The sequence below is a fragment of the Branchiostoma lanceolatum genome, chromosome 3, assembly GCF_035083965.1.
Source record: "Branchiostoma lanceolatum isolate klBraLanc5 chromosome 3, klBraLanc5.hap2, whole genome shotgun sequence".
Classification (NCBI taxonomy): domain Eukaryota; kingdom Metazoa; phylum Chordata; class Leptocardii; order Amphioxiformes; family Branchiostomatidae; genus Branchiostoma; species Branchiostoma lanceolatum.
The window spans coordinates 21,569,448-21,584,582 of NC_089724.1; the positions used below are offsets into that span (position 1 = coordinate 21,569,448).

General features: G+C 45.0%; 1 protein-coding gene across 4 annotated transcripts in view; it reads left to right on the forward strand.

Annotated features, from left to right (window-relative positions):
• Positions 1–881: 881 nt before the first annotated feature.
• LOC136431018 (cGMP-specific 3',5'-cyclic phosphodiesterase-like) overlaps positions 882–15,135 on the forward strand; it is a 28,615-nt gene continuing 14,361 nt past the window's right edge. For all 4 annotated transcript variants that reach the window (XM_066422201.1, XM_066422200.1, XM_066422202.1 and 1 more), the window contains exons 1-4: positions 882–2,180; positions 5,571–5,739; positions 9,831–9,989; positions 14,333–14,422. In XM_066422201.1, the coding sequence (XP_066278298.1) occupies positions 1,714–2,180; positions 5,571–5,739; positions 9,831–9,989; positions 14,333–14,422 (885 nt within the window). In that variant the 5' untranslated portion in view covers positions 882–1,713. The remainder of the gene's footprint in view (positions 2,181–5,570; positions 5,740–9,830; positions 9,990–14,332; positions 14,423–15,135) is intronic.

Consider the following 15,135-nt stretch of genomic DNA (forward strand, 5'->3'; position numbering starts at 1 on the left):
TCCAAATGCATGCAAGAAGAGCGAGGAATAAGGGAAATTGTGAAAATCGCCTAGAAGATAGGTGAAAGCAGAAAACGTTTGTTGCTCTCTTGCATCCCTTTCAATGTGAAGAAATGTAACGTCCCCAAGCATGCTAAGTGCCATTTCAACCTGCTGCGTGTAAAGAGAGGGACAGTAATATCAATCATGCCGTTGCAAACTCGATCTCTGTCCTCCTCCCTCACGAACACAGATAGTATTAACAGAGAAGGCTATGTAATGGAGAACTTCTGAGGTGGGAAGTAATCGACATTACCATCATGATGTACAGCTCCTGTCACTGTTGCCGTGTCGCACGACATCACGACACCTGAGCCGTTAACCGGCAGCCGAACACAAACGTGTGGTGAGTGATTGATCCACATGTATGTCGATGACATATTGAGGACGTTGAACATGTGTGATCTTGTCATAATCAATAAATATCAACATGTGGCACAGCAAGAACGTCCCTTATCAACAACAACAAAACAACAGTAGGAAGTAAAACGAATAATGTAAGTCGTTTCTCCTATTATTGATTGCTACTGTTAATCTTTCCTTTATCAACATACACACATTATTCTGTTCTTCTGTTTTGTTCTCTCTTGGGGCCCCTAAGTTAGTAAAGCCACAAGTCTTGAGCCAGTAATATGCATTAACACACACACGGTTCACTCACCTCTGACCTCAAACGTTGCAAACGCCCCCAACAACATGCCTAAGACGACGGAGACCCTTCGGCGAGCGTCCGCCGACATCATCGCTGTTGTTAACGTTAGAGATAAACGTCTCCTTTTCACCGATGTCCGTGACCCTCGGGGAGAAATCCCCTCCTGGTTCAACAATGAGCCACCCCTCACACTGTATTGCCGGATTGTTGGAAGCCGCAGCACACAGAAAAGCTAACAATGTCCTTGTTTTCATTAGTTCCGTCCTTCATGATTCAATCGGCAGCGTGAGTCTTGTGATTAGATTTTGTAACCGGTGATGTTTCAACAAACGCTTTAATTTGTTCCTCTGGGCAACGTTGCTAGGGGAAACGGTTCCATGTTTCTTAGGTAAACAATATAAATGGGAAGAAGCCTGGAATCAAATTAGGCTTTTCTTACACGCGAAACCGAGCCTGGATGTTTCCGAGTCTGGGGGCTAAACGGACGTGTATTCAGGCTGTACCTGATGCGCCATGAGGCGAGGCGGTTTGCATGGACGAGCAAGAAAGAGTGGTTCAGAGTATTGTAACCGTTGATTAGAGAGGCCTGGGTGAACAGTCATTGTCGACCGGGGGCATTCCGTTGTTGAGCTCGCTGTTCGTGGCGGGGCCCGCGTTTCGCGTCCGTGTACTCAACAGGTAATACAGCAGTGCCGCCGGGGCAATTCACGAAAAACTAACAATTAGTCGCGCTCGCGAGTGGAGTAAAACGTGATGAGGACAATGCTGTGAGCGACTGATATCGCTGGACGCCTTGCAGGGTAAACCGTGCGGTTGTGGGAGCACACCGGACCAGGCCCAATCACGATGCATGTCTCCACCCAGCCTACAATCGATCACGGAGCAATATTTCGTACCGCAGACCGCTGACAGGTAGTCGAAGCGTCTTCTTTGACAGAGACCATCTGTGTACGCCCGTCAAGACACCCCACTTGTACAGCAGTGCCGGTAGTTCTCAGCGAGCCGCGCGCACAGTGCTGGCCATGGCGGCCGGGGAAGACGGGGCGCTCAGTCGGGAGGCCGTGCTGAATTACCTGGACTCGCACCCGGAATTTGCCGGGGAGTATGTAGCGCGGGTCCGGTCTGCGCAGGGCCGGGAGGGCGTCCCAGGCTCCGGCCTGGCCAACCACTGGCAGGCGCAACAGCTGCTCTCCCGCCGCAGAGGCTCCCGCCACTTCGACCAACACCCCGAGACCGCCCTCGGCGTGTCCACCTTCCCAAGGCGGCCCCTCTCGCCCGCACGGCGCTACAACTTGAGGAAACGGTCTCCTAGGAAACAGCCGTCGCGAGAGAAACTCTCCAAACTGAACGAGCTGGATTTGATGCTGGAACTGATCAGGGACATTGCCAATGAACTGGACATGACCAACCTGTGCCACAAGATCCTGACCCATGTCGGCATCCTGACCAACGCGGACAGGTGCAGCCTGTTCCTGGTGAAGGGCAGCAGGTGAGAGGGCGACTCATTTTCCCACAATCTTTCACACCTGTCTTAGAACTTGATATATAACGTTACAACTTACAGTCGGTTGCCTGAAAGGGCTGGAGGTAGAAATGTATTTATGGACAAACACCGTCTGAAAACATGAGGGGTGTAAATACACAGCGGCAACGCACCGCTGAACCGTTCTACTGTGTCCCCGCCTGTGGTGTTATAAATTGATAGTAAAACCATGGTCTGTGGACACAATAATTTATTCCTGCTACCTGACTGGAGGTGTTTTAGCTTTTAACAAGTCGTTTTCGGGGTTTATGCTTTTAACTGCATGCGTTGCTTTTTTGTTGTTGCTATGTACAATGTCAAGCTCAATTTTCGCATGGGTGCGGAGTGCAGAGGCACTGTTATGTCCATCTGTATTTGTCACCTCAATGCTCCATAAGACATCATCTCTACAGCTGAATCTAAGCTAAGACATGTTTGCGTAAACGAATGACTAGCTGAGAATTGACACTTAGCACACGATCAACATCCGTTACCAGGATGTCTTGCGCGTCTGTGACATTGAAATTAGATGATCGATGCGTCTGTAGGATTCCTAATTACACCCTCTCTTTCCTGCCGTCCGTATCAGCTGATTATAGTACGGGTCTCTTAGTGATTGCGGAAAATTGCATCATGACAGCTATTACTGGTGAATGACAATGGCAGAAAAATTTATATGACATTTCTTCCTCCTCTTCCCAAATTACATCGCGATCGACACATCAAACTGAAGACGTCTGCGAGATTTCCTCAGTCCTGCCCAAATGATGACGAATCCTATAGGCTATAGCCATTTGCTGTATAATGCTGGAAGTTACGTAAAACGAGACCTGATTGGTATGCTGCGCCTTGAATCACGCTGTAGATATAGGATAAATTGCGGAAACGGTTCCCCACCGTTTAAGTGTGCATTGTCGACCTACGTAACCCGTGACCCGGGCGAACTCACATTTGTGCTGTGTGTTTACAAAAAGAACTTGCTCGTCTTTCATGACCGTTTTCATGTAACGCGTTACCTCGACTATGTTTTCTTTCTTACAGAGACGCGGATTCTTTCAAAAGTGCTCAAGCGACGTTCCTATAATGATAAATCTCTCGCAGTGGTAATGCTGCAGTTATGAATTGATCCTGTGAAAAACGAACAGCCATTTTGTACTCCAGTTCCTGCCAAGCTAATATTCAAACCTGCTGCATTACTGCGCCATTTAATAGACTCATTTTCTGGTAGAGAACAGAACTTCACAACAGACATTCAGTTTTACCATGACGTAAAAAAGATCAAAGAAGACATAGAAGAGGTCAAGACGTGGGTGGCAAAATATGGGATACGTTGTATATTCTAGTACATGGACTTGTGTCAATGTTAGCTTTCTCAGCCATGGTCTCTGTATCACAGGCAACTTTAGATGTGCACGCACAGACAGTATCTTCTCTCAACAGGTGAACCTAGCTGCAAGATTAAGGGGCTAGCTGTCAGACGTTACAGTGGCAGTCCCCTTAGGGCATATGTTATGTATGAAGTGCTAGACAAGTTGTCACTTCAAATTTGATACCGTTGTTTGTGTTCCCTTTCCGAAGGTGATTTTTCACGTGCATCATGAAAGTGTTTGACAACGATAAATCACTGCGCCATTGTCATGTTTCCGGATGTTGTTATCAGCTGCTGCGTTGTTGTTGTTGTTGTTGTTCTCTGAAAATCGTTTTGACGTTTCCGTTATCATTCAGTCAACATGTTACATGGCCACATTGTTCATGCTGAGAGGCATTCGTGTATGGTATAATATCAAATATTGCTGAGACGAATCTTGTAGACAGCTCTAGAATTTATTCATAACGTCTGGCTGTGGGCGTGCTGCTAGCTGTCAGTGTTTGTAGATGGGAGGGGTTGAAAATCGTATCGAAAGGTAACTTGTTCGTCCAATCCATGTTTTAGTCCGTGGGTACGAATGAAACATGACCTGAGGCCAAGATTACGAGCTGCGTACGTAGAACCGAAGAAACCTCACCGCTTGACAGGTGGACTTACTGACACGCTCCAACTGACGTGTTTTCGCTATTCAACAAAAGATCATTCAACCGCGCATAATCTGTAACAAACTTGCGTTGGTCCTTACGTGACAATACTTCCAAGGCGCCATTTATCTAGAGTAGTAGCACCAGATAACGTTTCTTATAGGGAATCACATAACAGATGTGTGCGTGCTAGCGTCTATGGGGGTTTTAGAACCAATGCACGTAACGTTGCGTCAATCGATCCGAAAGAACGTCATACATGATGCCAGGGCTGTGCCAGGGTTTGTTGACACACTTTCCGGGCCGTTTAGTTGGGCTGAAATTGGCACAAGTAACCAGCGGTCAGATCGCTTGCTGACTGATTCGGCGTATCCTGTCGTCAATGTTCACTTAAACACAGGCCATCACGGTGTATGTTTACTGTCTAAACGTATGAAGAACTGTCGGCATTCTTTACGGTCTGTGTCGCCAGCCTCGCTCTCGGGCGTCGGTTTGAGGCTAGATTGAGATGACTTACGAAGCAACTGTGGTTTTCCCTTCCATCTTCCTTGAACGGTCTCAAACGGGCTTCAAACATGAAGCAGACATGACTTGATTCAGTATATTTGCAGACACGGGAAAGAGGGAGGGGAGAGACTTGTAATATTCCGACAGGCCCGAGTCAGTGTTTAGCTGATAATATGGGACAGGAGATGGTGCATTGAAATTGATCAATTCTGCCGTAAAAACGATCCATTATGTATGGCGACACGAGGAGCAACATTACACATTTCTTCTTAACGTTATGCTCACCGTTTGAATATTGTAGATACCGATGACACTGTGAACGCTCAGCCAAGTAACGGTATCCATTTCGGTGTGTGTATATCGGTTAGCGGTTAGCGGGTCTCCTTATACACCCTAACGATTTGTATGTGATATTCTGCTGATCCTGAGCGCATCCTCACTGATAAGGCTTTCATTTCCTTTCCTTACAATTTGTAAATGCTGTGCGTCTAAAGCATTGAAAGACGAAACACGTATTTCCAATTCAGTTATGTAACCACGACGAAAGAACCGCATTGTTTAAAGCAGTCACCATGACCTACTCTAAATTTCTCACGTTCACGGACGAACAGGAAGCCACTTTCCTCTTTTCACAAATCGCAGAATCCAAAAATTATAGAAAAAGTGGGACCTTTCGTCTTCCTCTGCTTTAAAAAAAACACTTCTATTTTGAGTAGTCGCTTGTTTCAAGACGGTCACTCACTGTCCATTGTTTCATGTATGTCTTCTGTCCCACCATGTACTTATAATTAGCCTTCGGGCATGAGATTACAAAAACACTTTCACTTTATTTTCCAGAGACAACAAGTACCTAGTATCCAGACTGTTTGACGTGACGCCCGACTCGTCCGTGGAACAGGCGGTTCACGCCACCGGCTCACACGAGATCCGCGTCCCCTTCGGCTGCGGCATCGTCGGGCACGTGGCCAAGACCAAGGAAACAGTCAACATCAGGAATGCTTACGAAGTACGTCTGTGTTCAGTTTCCCTCCTCTCTGATCGGTTTTGATGGGCGCCATTGGTACGTACTGCCCACACAGTGCCATACCCTAAAACTAAATCTACTTTAGCTGCTCTTAAATTACGGAGCTAACCAAAGTCACAATAACATCATACTCATCTGACAATTCGCATATTGCCTGTCAGACATCATACTCAATAAAAGAAGAATAGAACATTAACATAACATAACATAACATAACATAACATAACATAACATAACATAACATAACATAACATAACATAACATAACATAACATAACATAACATAACATGGATACAATAAGCCTGGCATTCATTAAAACAAAAACCGTTGCATTATATTTGACCTAAGAAGATAATATCATGTCTAAGAAGGCATCCACTGACACGCCAATAAAAACGGCATTTCCACGTCAATTTACAATTGTGGGTAAAGACGACTGACATACATGTCAGAACGTCTTCGGTCAGATGCTTTTTGTACCGTGAACGATTTGTGCAGCGCTTTCTGCGAAAGATGCATTTACCCGTCTTTACCCGTACCTTGCGTAGGAGTAATGACACGGCAGTGTGATATATGTATGTATCATACGCCACCAGCTCAAATGTTCCCAAATGGCCTCATTATTTCAACCGACTGTAAGAATGGCATACCTCACATCAACACTAGTCGTTCAGGGCCGCAATGCTCACGTTGGTGAGAAATATTCATGACTTAAGCCCAACCGCAGTGAACTTTTACTCAATGTGCTGTAGATTAGAAAGTAGACTGTATGTCTAAAATATGGGGCTGTCTTATCTTGGGGGGACTATATAACAGCGCAAATGTGTGCAGTTTTAGAGAGGGAGGGCACTGATCGAAAGGTGACGACAATCAGATAACGGCGGCCTAGAGGCCGCGACAGTTCTACATGTGTAAAAAGCTGGACCTATCGGTACCGTCATTAACGTGTGAGCTTCCTGGTACTGCCCTTGGAGAAAACATTGTTAGGACGATGTTTCTTCAACATATGCAGTACCAAAATAACTGTTCAGGCTTGCTAGGGACCGACCAGAAAGGATCGGCTGAGGACTGAGGATGGGAACGGCAAAAATAGACAAAATACATTGCAGTATAATTGCAAGTTGGCAGAATGATGTAGTAGACTCGATCAATACCGCTGTTGATGTTAATGACGGAAGGAAGACCGGCATTGTGCATATTTGCCCAACTAGGCTAAGTATAGGTCACAAACAAAGACATTTTACAAACATGCACATGCGGTACAAATATCGTACTTGAGCATATAGGTTGGGCTTCTTGTCGCTTCTTGATATGTAAATGGTGAAAATGTAGGATACTCTGGCTCTCTTTTGGGCTCTCTCAATACTTAGTTATGGGGCTCAAAATATCTCAGACATTACAATAAAGCACGAGACACGAAAGAGAGCGAAACGATTTACCACAGCATCGATCGAGAACTTGCAAATCGCTGGTCAATACATTTTAAAATGCATGTGATGATAAGATTTTCAAAGTAAAACATTTCAGAGGCAGCCAGTCGACATCGATCTCTATTGCTGCACCCGGATTACTAACAGCCGAGCTAAATTACACCCAGAATTCATGTCCTTGCACCACCTTTGAAGTACTGTAAATGCTGAAATGTTCGCGGTGGTTTAATGTTCACGGTTTCTGCGGTGACCTCTTCACCGCGAACTTAAAACCACCGCGAAAATGCTTGTTATGTCTTCTACCCGCTACCCTGTTTCAACCGCTAACTTAATTGAATAAACGAATACTTCATTTTCTCTGCCGCGAAATTAAATCCCCGCGAACTTAAGTGTAGTTTCAGTATTATAAAAACCACCGCCCCGCTCTGAGCAACACGTGATGGATGAGGGAGCGCCGTGGGAAGCTATGATCCATGAGACAGTCAAACCAAGTTGTCTTTTACTCCCAAATGGAACACAAGATAAACCCCGGGTGTGTGGGCAAGATGAATGATGTATCGATTGCCGGCCTATTTAAATGCACTTCAAGTACTTTATCTTGAATAAGGTTGGAAGCCTTTCTGGCACAGAGATGGCGAGATAACATGCTCGTCGCTTGTGGGTGTTGAATAGTCCAGAGATAGCGGAGTTTGATCATGGAGTACGTAACGTTACCTGAATCCTCTTCCGGGGTGCTGGACGGGCGTTAGAGTCTTCAAAAGACGCATTTTGGAATATGTATAGGTCAACATACTACTAGTAAATCAAAAGGTCCACTTAGTCTTGTGGATACTAAACAGAGGGCATGCTCTGGTTAATCTTCTTCAGGATTACAACGAAAAAAAATGTTGTGAAAAGTCTGTGCGTTTTTGTCCGAACGACCAGGTCGATGAAAGTATGTTTGAGGCAGGGTTCAGGATCAACAGATGTTTCGTGGTCACTCACAATGGAGGTAACCGTTTAACAAGCTTGAAAGGAACAAGATAACCTCCTGTACATCCGACTGCTTCGTCCTATATACCCGGACTGGTCTAGTTGGGATGTTCAACACGCTCAGACACGTTAGAAACACTCCAGAATTCTACAGAAGAACAGATACTCCTTCGTTCCTCAAGGAATCGATCTGCTCAGAAGGTGATAAAGTACCCAACAGCCGCCGCTCGAAGTCATGATCTTATCATCGCCATTGCCAGCAGGATTCTTCAAGTTTTACCGCCAACCGTCGGGCTGGGCGCGTCGTGAATCATCCTGCCTGGGGAAAGGGGGTGATATATCTACTTGATGTTTTGAGCATTCTTTCCAGATTCTTTCTACCAGGTACCAATTCGAAGTTGTAAATTTTACTTTTCTTACACCTTGTAGTATGTTGTACATCAAAACGAACTGAGGAGGCTACTACAAGCGCAGTGAACCAAGAATCTTAAATCTCTGCCCTGGGACAACATTACCAAGTATAGATGGTTCGCCGCCAACGTTTCTTCATTCCGGTCACTATGGAAGCTTCCTGAGAAAGAAGCAATTTAACATCTCCTGCACCAACCAAGCACGATTACCTCGTAAAAGCCCCTGCCTGCGGTTCTAACATATATTGCGTTTAAAGTGTTTCTTCGACTTCACATGCTTGTAACAAAGTGTTGATCGGAAAGTCGATAGGATTTCTTTTTCGTGCCAGTTACTTTGTATCTGATCCTGTGCATTACGGTGCAATAATCATTCTTGATCCTATGTTGTGATAAAATATGGATACAATCACACGGAATGACCAAAGAGCAATACTAGTACTTCAGGCCCTCAGAATCAGCAATATTAGATACCAACAATCGATGATTGACCGCGAGACTGGACTGAATGCCATGTTAAATTCTTGTCGATACTTAGAACTGGGTCACTTGTGATGTTTGGCATCGATTATCACATACTTCTGGCTTTGTGCAGCTTTGCTTCCCTTGCAAAGTAGACCCCAAGTAGTCTCAAATCTGCCCCAACTTAGAAAAGTATGCCGATGACGCGTACTCTTTTTATGGCAAAGAAGTAAACCAACGGTCACGCAATAGTGCCACAGCTAACCAAACTTATGCACGCCAGCTGGCGCATTGTTGGTCTGTTCTACACCATGTGCACCACCACTGCTCTGCTGGCATACAAAAGGTGGACATTGAGAAATGTTCGATGACGTCAGCTTTGACACGTAGCCTGCCACACACCGTCACTTTTCTCGCGAACGGTTTCCATGTTTAGATCCGTATATTTGGACGAGGTTTTCTGCTGAGGGTAAGAATATCGTGTACCTGACGTGTTTTGAAATGTTTTGGTAAGATTCTATACATGTGTGCATACCAGCACTTTTCAAGGCACTCCTCGTGACGCAGGTCTGTTCCATCTGTTCAGTGTCTCCGCGTGGGATTATTCCTGCAATCTGAAAGGGTTCATCTTTTGAATGAGATTTGACAATGATCAACAAACTCATTAAGATTGTAACTTTCAATCTTACTCCAAAGACTGATTGTACGGATCAAACGTCTGCGGAGCTCCAGCTTCATTTATGGCTGGCTACATGTGTTTCCTCCCTCAGTACCGTCATTCCTTCCCTCCTTCCGTCCCCAGGACCCCCGGTTCAACCGCGCGGTGGACCAGCGGACAGGATACCACACCCACTCCATCCTGGCCATGCCCGTCTGCAGCGCGGATGACGAGGTGTTGGGCGTGGCACAGATCATCAACAAGGCCACGGGAGGTCACGAGTTCACCCACAAGGACGAGGAGGTACAAGATAAATATTTGTACAAAATAAGATAAAATGTACTATTTTCAAAATCCCATAGATCACTGATAATTATCATCGTTATAATTATGCAGCAATCCGGTGAGTGGCGGCGACGCTGTACAAAACAACCTGTAGAAGGTAGCGTCATTTCCGCTTCCGAGATCACACCGGTTTCCTTCACTACTTCAGGTTCTTGTATACAGTATCGCCGCTACTCACAGAATTGGCCATCTTAATGCTGCGTCATTATGATGATGACAATCGTCAGTGATCAATGGTGATTTTGAAACGAGTACATTTTATTTTCTATAAACAGTATTTGAACTTGTTCAGCATAGGCGGTGCACAAGCTAGAAAGAGCGTGAGCTTTAAGACCGAAAATGACAAGGATATGGCAATAATCCAGTGCAAGATATATATTGACATACACATACAGGCGACGCCTGAAGTATACATAGATAGCTTAAGATGATACGGAGGGGGAGGGGTGAAAGTTTTGAAAGATATGCACTTCATTACAACGTAATGCTTGTTTAAACACGCGATAGTCCATGTGACATTAGAGATTTCTTTTGTAATTCTGCCAAAGACTCAGGAGATTGCCACTAGCCACTAAGACATGTATGTGTCTCCTGAAGCACCATGTCACTAAAAAACGACCAGGGTACATGTCTGTGTGTTTCCACGGTCAGCGACACGAAGGTTGGGACGAGATGACAGCTGCGGAAGCATAGGCCCAGATGGTCTATCAGAGGATCCATCTTTCTCAATCAAGTCTCGTTTTATCAGTACAAATTGTGACCGCTCTATGGGGACAACATATCACAAATCAGTTTTACTGCATGTCGCAGAAAATTCAGCGACTACGCCTACGGTAACTACGGCTTAACAATGATAACAGGCTTGTGCATAAGGGGGGGGGGTGCTTGCGCTTAAAAACTGGGGCGACTCTGCTAAAAGCGTGTACGGATACGCCCGGGGCAAAGAGCAGCCTCCTCAAAAAACTGAAGTAGACACCGTATTTTTAGATCAATCAGTGCAGTGATGCCTCTCACTGTGACGTATTCGTCTTATTACCATCCCCATCATGTGAAAGCAGCCTTACTCGTCTACATTGAGGACAGAGGTGCCTATCTTCACCATGGCAACGCAAAAGCAGGACAACAACAAATGGAACAGACGGGGAAAACGCCGTTTGTAAAACCTCGTTTCTGCATTACCCCGGCGCACTTTCACAGTAATTGGAATAAAATCGTGTGATCTTCTTAAGCGTGTTTACTGTGCTCCAATTCTTGTCAAAGAAGCGATTAAAAATTCATTCCGGGTGAAAATTCGTGACTGAGAGGCCGGCAGTGTAGGCTTTGAATGTATGCAACGTGACTCTCTGTACTGATGAATCATTGAAACAACGGAGATTCGCATGACACATCTAGGTGAGTTTCGTAATTGGACATATAGATTCTGCCAAGTTATCATTATTGATAATAGTACGACATTAAGGAGCACGTTATTCTTCATTGATTTTCTGACATCGGTGGTGGTATGGCCTATGAGTCTTCCTGTTTGCCGTATAATGTTTAAGACTCACTTACCTTACATGTGTGAGGCACTTATAGAGGCCTTAATCTTGCTAAGTAAGCTTCCACTGCACCGTCAAAGTACCGAGCTTCAGTCAGGCTCCCTTCCTCAACTTAACTTTCCCCCTTTCAATCCCATGCTTGTGTTGTGTTCAGTACCCGAGGATGCTATGTTGCTGGTTTTCTTCTATATTGTGTTTGAACAATCCAAACGTCGGAACCTATATTCAGCCCTCCTGGCCCCTCATATCCCCTCCCTCTCCCAAGCACCATTGTAGTAGGTCCATCACCGCGATGCTACATGTATGGATCACTACAAGTTTAGTGTATCCTACTGTAGCACAGAATGCCCAAACCTGTCTCTCGACCTTTTGTCAATTTCCTAGATTTCAACTGACTGGTGATCAGGACATTGATCCAGATAGTCTTTTCGCAGGCCTAATGTTTGACCTGGTATGGAATTTCTATAAGGTTACAGTGCAGAGTGCACAGTGAGTGCAATAATTCCACGAAATCAAAGATCTCGGGAATACAGAGTAGTTCGCATAATGGTATGTGTTGAACATAGATCATAGCATGGCTGCCATAAGTCCTGTGAATATGTGTGGGGCTGTCGGAAACTGTATGTTGGAAATGAAATACGTACAAGTCAAATTACTGTATAGCTGGTGTGTGTGTGTGTGTGTGTGTGTGTGTGTGTGTGTGTGTGTGTGTGTGTGTGTGTGTGTGTGTGTGTGTGTGTGTGTGTGTGTGTGTGTGTGTGTGCGCGCGCGCGCCCTCCCCGCTCATCATGTGATCACTAACGGTCCGTCCCCTAGGGCACCCATCTTTCCGTCCGTCCCTGGGTCGGTATCTTGTTGCAGTGTGTATGACGTGTCCTTAGCTGACTGACAGAGATTACCGCATGTCTAAATATCTGTTCCTATTACTACCAGTCTGCAGTTAGTGAAACATAATCACTGCGTCCCATTTAGTGTAATAGCGCTTCCTGTTGTAGACAAGAATGTGTCCATTAGACTCCAGTAAATTAGAGTCGTTACGGGCCAATTTTGCGTTCGGAACGAACATGAGTCTTTCAAACCTTTTTAAGTCATGGCGTGATGTGCCGTACTAAGAGCCGTGCTGTAATGAAGTTTTGTTGCAATTTTGAACTGGAGGAAGCGAAGATAATATCTGCTGATGGAAGAAGAAAGGCATGGTAACAGCCCAGAAAGGATCCGTGTGGAAATTAGTTCTAGCCAAGGCGCGCTATCCTCACTCACATCATGGCATACTGTAGCAGTGATAGCAATCTGAGTACTTTCCAACTGATTACGGCTTGGGAAAGCTAAAAAAAAAACCGCTTGCATGTATGCTCGATTGTTTCTGTCTTGTCAAGGGGAGTTGAGACAGAATGCAAACTTTTCAATGCAAACAATGTTGTAAATATATTTTGTAGCGCTGGTTTCCGCCAGGAAATCCAAATTTCACTGCGTTGACGATGGTGACGGCTTCAAGATTCATTTCACAATTCTACGCACATTATTCTCGAGGTGAAGTTTACAAAAAGATAAGTCTCCATTGTGTCGCACATCACAGGCAGGTACGCAGATACCTTGCCTCCCTCCCGTTAATCAGATATTCTGATCCTGTCTGGTGTCCCTCTTCTCCCCTATTGAAATGACGAGTCTAATAGCCGACAGGACCAAATGGCCAGGCTCTCAGAGGGATGGTAATTACAACCGGGCTTGAAGTCCGCTCTCATATCAAAAACCGTTCCAAAGTCGATTACGCGCAGGCACTTAAGTGCTGTTTTACTCAAGTTAATGTTTGAATGATATTGGGGAAAGGTCATTTGTAGCTGACCGTACCGTAAGTGTGGATGCCAGTTTTGAAGTGCTTTAAAACTACATTCATTTTCAATCAACGGACTCGGAAAAAAATCGTTCGTTTGATTAGTTCCGTGTCAAGGGGTGCTTCCAGAGGCACTTGCACTATCTGCACACTGTTCATGGGACCTCTGCTAGGTACACGTGTGCCAGAATGGTGCTTCTGAGCACATGTAAGTATGTGGCATGCGCATGGGAACAACTCAAGTGGGAATAGCACCAGCACAGCGCCGATAGAAGTGACGCCCAATCTCGTTAGTCTCGTCCTCCTTCGCTAAGGAGTTCGCGTAGGCGCGGAGTATGCGTGCGGCGGTTGTTGTTCAGCACAATGGCCCTGTCCCTGGTGCTGATCGCTAATCGTACCACACGCGACGTGGTCATGTGTTGTTGCGGCTCTTCTACTCTTGAACTTGTGCACCCCAATTGAAATAAAGTTGGCACCCTAAGTCCTTAACAACGTTAACCCTGTCAGTAATTTCTTTAACATTTAGTCTACCATTTCATCTCTATATTGTCCTATCATTTCTGATATCTCACAGTACATAGAATAACATTATAATCAATGCTATCGATAATCCATGCACATTTGTACGCTGGATGGAGAAGCAAGTAGACGCTTTCACATCCCGATGAATTATTCTCATTTTACGTATTATGTTATGACAACATAGTCTACCATATATCAGGTCCAACGCTATGAATTTGTCAAGTATTGGAGGCGAAGCGAAGCTGGGTGGATGAGGGGTTTCAATGTGGGTTTTACTTTCTTCGAATTCAGGCTAGTAGTTCTGTTCCTTTTTCGCAGCGTCACTTTGCCTGCCCCCTTCTGTTTGGAGCCAAGTGAATATCAGGCAGTATTACGTTATTTGTTTGAAACGTCTTATTGCCACTCAACAGGTGTTTAGGAACTACCTGACATTCTGCGGAATCAGCATCGCGAACGCTCAGATGTTCGAGATGTCGATCACGGAGTACAAGCGTAATCAGGTGAGACATTGCCACTTCATTTACTGCAGCCGCTCAGGTGTTTGGGGTTGAATTAACTAGATCATGATAAATGATGTCTGTTCACATTAGTCTTGAAATGTTTAGGTTTATAGCCATCAGGGAAGCATTCACCAGGACGTTTCTTTCATAAAGATATAGTTCTAGGAAAGAAACTTTCAGTATGGAACTTCCTCCTACAACGTGGAATATGGAAGAAAAAAGAGTGCTTCTGTGCAAGTGGAGAAAGACAAAACATGGTCGACTGGAATAAAGTTTCGCGCTTCACTGCCCTGTGCACATATGCTAAGTGACAAACGCATCCATGCCGAGCAACAACAAAAAGAAACATTACGCGCTACGCGAAGGCTACCAAAGTAATAGACAATTACATAAAAACGGGCAAAAACAATTCCGCCAACGTTGATAAGGCTATAGACCCCATAAAGTATAGTTTTTAACTCTCTTTAATCCCGACTTCAACATTCTGTAAGTTTCCAGCGAGGTCATAACGCAATGACACGTAGCCGCGCATCATAAATCTTCCCGACACGTCCAAACGAGGCTGTTGAAAAGGTAGGCGGTAGACCCGTAATTAATCACAACAGAACCCAGACGCCTCCGATGATTTCCCTATGGGCGTTATTAAAGAAGGACGAGTCTTTCACTATCGCTAAAAATGATGGTTTAGAAACGATCGTGTCTCATTACGTCTG